General features: G+C 37.2%; 1 protein-coding gene across 1 annotated transcript; it reads left to right on the top strand.

Annotated features, from left to right (window-relative positions):
* The first annotated feature begins 4,787 nt into the window (after positions 1-4,787).
* On the top strand, positions 4,788-5,944 carry LOC149565868 (uncharacterized). The gene is made up of 3 exons (XM_089817284.1): positions 4,788-5,017; positions 5,115-5,183; positions 5,302-5,944. Exons 1-3 carry the CDS (start codon positions 4,940-4,942, stop codon positions 5,524-5,526), a joined length of 372 nt encoding a protein of 123 aa, XP_089673410.1. The 5' UTR covers positions 4,788-4,939; the 3' UTR covers positions 5,527-5,944.
* The last annotated feature ends 384 nt before the right edge of the window (positions 5,945-6,328 follow it).

Below are 6,328 nucleotides of genomic sequence, written 5' to 3'. Positions count from 1 at the left end.
TACTTGAGAATAATAGACAAACCATAACTATTTACCACTGTACAACCCTATCCTTCACCACCATACGACTCTATCCTTTACCACCATACAATCATGTCCTTCACCACCATAAAACCCTATCCTTTACCACTGCACATCCCTATCCTTTACCACAGTACGACCCTATCTTTCACCACTGTACAACCATGTCCTTTACCACTGTATGACCATGTCCTTTACCACCGTATGGCCCTATCCTTTACCACTATATAGACTATTCTAGCTTCCACCGTACAACTTGTCCTTACCACTGTATGGCCTTCCCTAGCCATTGTATGGATGAACACTAACTCTACATGTCAATTCCCTAACCATACACCTTTTGGCCTCTCTCTTCCCCATCATACAACCCATTTTATCAACTTGGCACAGTGGAAAGTAGAGGTTACAAAAGATAAGAGTATCACGATGTCTACTATTAGGAAGTAGAACATTACATTGGTATCAAAGCTCTTGATCCTCCTAGCCTATGGAAGTGAAGACAAGTTTATACTTGAAGGAGAAATGAAATAACCATATTGGTAGAATGGAAGATCATTAGGATCCTATGGTAGAACTCATAAATCTTTTAAGAGAGTTAAAAAAAAACCAAATACAAATCAACAAAATCCAAAGGCTGATGCAGGAAACACTACAAAAATTATCTGAAGGAAAGACAATAGGAGGAAAAAATGGGCATCGTGATGACTCAATTTTGGAGAGGAAAATTTTTTAACCCTCTCACTCTCAACCCTCGATACCCATCTTCCTTCCAAGGATAGAAACACCATGCAAAGAAAGAGAGCCCACATTTTAGGAAATACAAGAAAAACTTTGGGAAGATTGGTAGAACAAAAATATGGAAGATGATATATCTTATAGAGACTATGTTGATCTAAGAATGATATATTTTGGTGGCAAAAATCATGGTTATTTTAATGATGATCTCAGAAGAAAAATTGGTAAGGTAAACTTATCACCATTTGATGGATATGGAGCCATTACTGCACAGTCATGGGTTATGGAGGCAGATACCTACTTCCAACTCAATTTGATGCTCGAAGAGGAAGCAATCAAGTTCCCAATACTTCATCTCAAAGGAGTGATGCATGAGTGGTGGCATCATGGATTGGTCACTCTCAGTCACGACCAAGTAACCTCTCATGTCGAGTTCACTATGAGACTCTTTGACTATTTCAATGGGAAGGATCTTGAGGTAAACTCCAAAGGTCTAGCTTAGCTAAGGAAAATGGGCACTGTAAATAACTACATCATTGAGTTCCAAAGGTTGCCAGTACTAGTCACAAGCATCTCTAAAAGATGTCAAATTGTGTTATTCATGGATGGGCTGAGAGAGACTTTGAGAGGTTGGATGAAAGGGTTCAACTTGTGTGCAATCAACAAAGCTATTAAGAAGGTGTGTGACATGGCCACATCTTCCTCCAAAACTCACATAGATACACCAACACCATCACCCCAAGAAGACAAAAAAAAGGACACAATTAAGAAAAAAACCTCAATTTGATGAAGATTCTCGGAAAGAGCTTCAAAGGAAAAATCTTTGTTTCACATGCAACTTGAACCACGAGGACTTTCTCATTGCTACCTTGGGAAGGGAAAGATTCATTATATTGAGCTGATTCCTGATGAAAATGAAGGACAAATACCTATAGTGAATGATACAAATTACCCAGTAGGAGAGAATAATTGTCCTGATACAAAAAGGGGGTTCTATTGCTACCCTCACTACAATGACTAGAAGTGGTATCTTCAGGGTTCGTAGCACACTTCATGGAAAACAAGTCCCAATCTTGATTGATAGTGGCATCACACTCAATTTCATCAATTCATCTTTGGTCATTAGTAAATGCTTGTGTGTAGTTGAGCATGGGGGGTTTGAGGTTAAGGTTGCAAGAGGAACCCAGTTACCTTGCACTCATGTGATCCCATAGCTACAAATTTCCATGGGAAACTATACCATGATAGATGATTTCTTTGTCATAGATTTGGTTGATACTAATATCATATTGGACACCCAATGGTTGGAAACTCTTGACCAGTACACCCAAAGTTTCAAAAGGATTGACTTTTCATTCGAGGCCAATGGCAAAAAGGTGCTACTAAGAGGATTGTCAAATAAAGGATCAAGGGAAGTCACAATCAAGAAGAAGGCCATTTTTAAACATGATTTGATCCCAAATGCTAGAAGTAAAAACATGGCAGTCAACACCTTACCCCATTCCTTGGATAATTGGCAGACCCATCTATTAGTTGAGTACTCCAAGAACACTTTTGCATGTCAGTTGATGGATGGCTATGTAGGCGATGAAAGATACAAAGTTATTGATGACATCATTTACTTTAGTGGTAAGATCTACTTAGTACTTGACTCGTAACTAAAGAAGCTGATTATGGAAGGCTTCCTACAATTGGATTTGCATTTGCTTGAGGAAAAACAATTTTTGGGATGGGAGGACTATTGTCCCCATCATAAAATAATTGTATTTAATTAAACCTTGTTAATGGGCCAATTGATTTAATATATCTCATATTTAAGGAGACTTCAATGCACATACTACATTGGAAAAAACAATATAGTTTCCCAATCCATCTAAATTCATATCTATCAATATTATGTCTTAGACAACCAACCAAGGAAAGGCACCATCCATATTTAATTATTTTATACTTCAAAACAATAGAAAAAAAAAAATAGTTAACTATTATTCACTTATATTATAACTACTTAACCTCACTATCTTCTATCAATTTAAAATAAGAATTAAAATAAATAAATAATTCAGTTCTTCTCATAAAAGATCTCCTTGCATAATTTTAAAAATCATATGTTACGATAGAAGACACATTCCTTCATTTAAAAAGCAAAATGATACTTCAATATATTTACGTAAAAATCAGTTATTTGATAGATTTGATAATAAATGATATTAAATGGTATTTACTTCAAATCTTCTTCAATATACACTAATAAAAGAATGTAATTTGTAATGTGGTTTATGTTTCAAACTTTTATACTTTGCATATGCTCTCCTAGGGATAAGCTCTAGGGTTTTCCTACTACCTTATTTGATTAGAAACCAATAACAATGGTTCTGCTTAGGAAGTTCTTTTCTAGATTGAATTGTGTGTGTTTTTTGACATCAATATTTTGGATCACACTATGTGTTCCATCACGAGAATAAGAAATGTGTGGGATTAGAAATAGTAAAAGTTCTGCACAAGTTCATATCCTGCACTTTCTCAATTTGATGATGGATCATGTATTGTGATTCTAAATGTTAATTCTAGACACGGAGATCATATCCTACACTTTCTTCTACACCAAAAAACACATCAACTGCACAACTCTTTAGAGGCATCACCAAGTCAATTGAATACCAATTCAAAGAATTCTTGAAAGCCCAAAATTCAAGAAAAGTAGCAACTGTAGCAGGAAAATCAAGACTAAATACCCAATTCGAAAGGGCTACGCATTTTCCCACTCAAAAAAGGCAAGTGCTATCAACGCTTCTTGTAGATGTAGATCTAGTTGAAGAATTACTGTCGTAGCGTGAACCTATACTTGAAAATCAGAAATCAAGAAGAATTTTTTTCATTCATGTATTTACATAAAATTGTAAAGGTACATATATAGTTGTGTGTCAAATACATAAAGCTACAGGAAAGAAAATAGCTACAGAAAAAATGGAAAGAATCAATTTTTAAAAAAAATAGTTTAGGAAACAATCAGAATCAATTTAGGAAAAAATAGTTTAAGAAACAAAAACATCACCATTTTCTTTACTTGTTTGCTGATGCGTGTAGATTAATTGAGATTCGGTCAACTTTCCTCATTGTTGTTGAACAGTCCGGCTCCTGCATTAACTCATCTTTTTCAACGCACTGAGAACAGTGAAAAGTGAAAAGTTTATAATGGATCTACGTTTCAAAATGCTTCAATGGCAGTCGCTCTGTCTCTACCATTGTCCACCTTCAGATGTCAATTTTAGCTCCTTGCATTCAAATAAGGAAACGCCTTTGGCGTAACTAATAGAAGATTATAAAAACTGTTCATGATTTAAGAACACAAACTCCATAAATTACCCATGATCTTCCCTTTCATGAAAGACTTTAAAAAACTATCTCGAAGGAGAGAAAATATTATTCACATCAAAGGACTAGTCGGGGAGAAATGGAGAGAAAACCGTTGAAGTATAATATCATATACTTCCCCCTCCTATATCCCACAGAACACATGCAAATCAAGTTGAACCAGATGCCGAGAAAAGACATAGAACATCGGCGTTTTCTCTCTTCATAGAAAAAATCTATATTTTACTGTATACGTTCGAAACGCGAACCATCTACGCAAATCCGAATCAAAAGCATGGTGCCTTGTTGTTTCTGGCCACTTAGTCAGCCAGTCCTGTGCAACGCGAGTTTCTCGTATTCTGACTTCGTTCAGCGCGTAGCATGACCTGTCGGCTACTCCATTTTTCGAACTTTGACCGTTTCATCTCATCCACGCCGGTGCAATGTCGGTTATGTGCCAGCGCGCAACTTGGACGGGAATCTTGTGATTCTTTTCAAACACAACTTTTTCTTATATTACCTTCTAATAAACCGCGTTACTACACAGAGTCTTTAGATGCTCAGATGCTCTTGTGGTAGACATCGTCAAATATACGTGGCAGAGTCGCACACGCCGCTTTGTTCATTTTCATCCCCCTCTACATATATATATGTATCTCCCTTTACTACCAAATTTGTTCACTACGCGCACAGATCTAAAGCACCGCTATTTAGTCTTCCTCATCATCGCTTCTGAAACAGAGGCAAAAGCAGAGCGAAAGCATTGAGCGTCTCGTTTGGGATCTTCAAGCCCAAATACGCCTCCCACATCGACGATGTGCTGCTCCATATGACCTCCGTTGCAGCTTCTTTAGAAAACACCCGCAACATTACCGTCGCAATTTTAAGATGTCTCGACTATTCGTGGGTATGTTATATCTCTCTTTTTCCTTACTTATCCAACTGAACAATCGTCATCGTAGATGGTTTGTTTTAATTATCTAGTCTTTTGATTTTTTCTGCAGGCGGCTGTTTTTGCAGTGGTGAAAGAGGGATCGCAAAGCGTTGACAGAACACACTTAAATTTACCTGAGGTACGTGAGCTGACGAATGAACTGGCATTACTACAAGAAATCAATGATCACTGAATTGGGATTCAATTGTTTTAATGACAATTGAATTGGGATTTAATTGTTATAATTGTTTTAACAGGCAGCAGAGTTTATAGAGGGATTGAACTGCCAGGTGAAAATAGTGAACTCGGGTTACTACCGCCTTAATTCACAGCAGACGAGCGAAGGAAAAATGTTTGTGCAGATCTCGATGGGCGATGTGGTGAGCATCCGGAGAATAGAGTGCAGCTCAAAGAGGCAAGAGATGCTCTCTTACTCCTGCCTTGCCATTCTCAGATCTTATTTTAATGGACTGAAGGCGTAGATTCGTATTCCTTCTATGAATCGCTGGAGGGGAAGCGGATAGTTGGATTGGGAGTGTGGGATAGCATTCAATCTGCTTTGGCGTTTGTTAAAAATGCAGAGGATAACCCTGCCTTACCATTCTGTAAAGGGGCCGGGGTGAAACAGCTCAAGTATCACGTATGCCACGTCATCTATGCGACTGACACGTGTACCACGAAAAATTGAAGTCTTGGGTTCAGGATATGAGTTTTAAAGGGGAGTAGCTGTCAGGAGGATATATCCCCGTGTGAGGTGTATGACAGAACTTTCTCCAAGGATTCTATTGCGTCTGACTCACGCTAATTCCATCGCAGAAAAACAACGGAACTTGCCTGTACTTCCAATGTAAATATTGTAATTAAAAACTGAATGACAAGATTCTTTATTAGTCCGCAGGGAACTAATGTTTATGTTTTTGTTTTACCCCTCTGTCTATTTGTTTTTCTTCCAAGAATCATATCTTAAAGTTATTTTAATGTTTTAGTTTGTATATTTTTAAAATCATTTACACTGATTTAATTTCTCAATTGTCATTGGTCTGTGACCATTTTCTTGGGGGAAATAGCAGTATTTTTTGGAATGAAAAAAGGGTAAAGAAAAAAGCGATAAAGATGAAATAAATGTTTCTGTATCGCTTATGACACAGCATCTTTTTAGCTTTGTACAAGCACCTATCATCCACAATTTTCAGCTGCTCCTCAGTCGGCTGACAACTCAAAAATTGTGCGTAATGAAATAAATCGGGCCGGACTGAAAAAATGACCATTTCCAGAACAATCCTA

This window comes from Cupressus sempervirens, chromosome 3, assembly GCF_028749045.1.
Source record: "Cupressus sempervirens isolate cs-2001-9-10 chromosome 3, ASM2874904v1, whole genome shotgun sequence".
In the NCBI taxonomy this organism is placed as follows: Eukaryota; Viridiplantae; Streptophyta; class Pinopsida; order Cupressales; family Cupressaceae; genus Cupressus; species Cupressus sempervirens.
The sequence above is the reverse complement of the archived record's forward strand: the minus strand, read 5'-3'. Positions and strand labels throughout refer to the sequence as shown.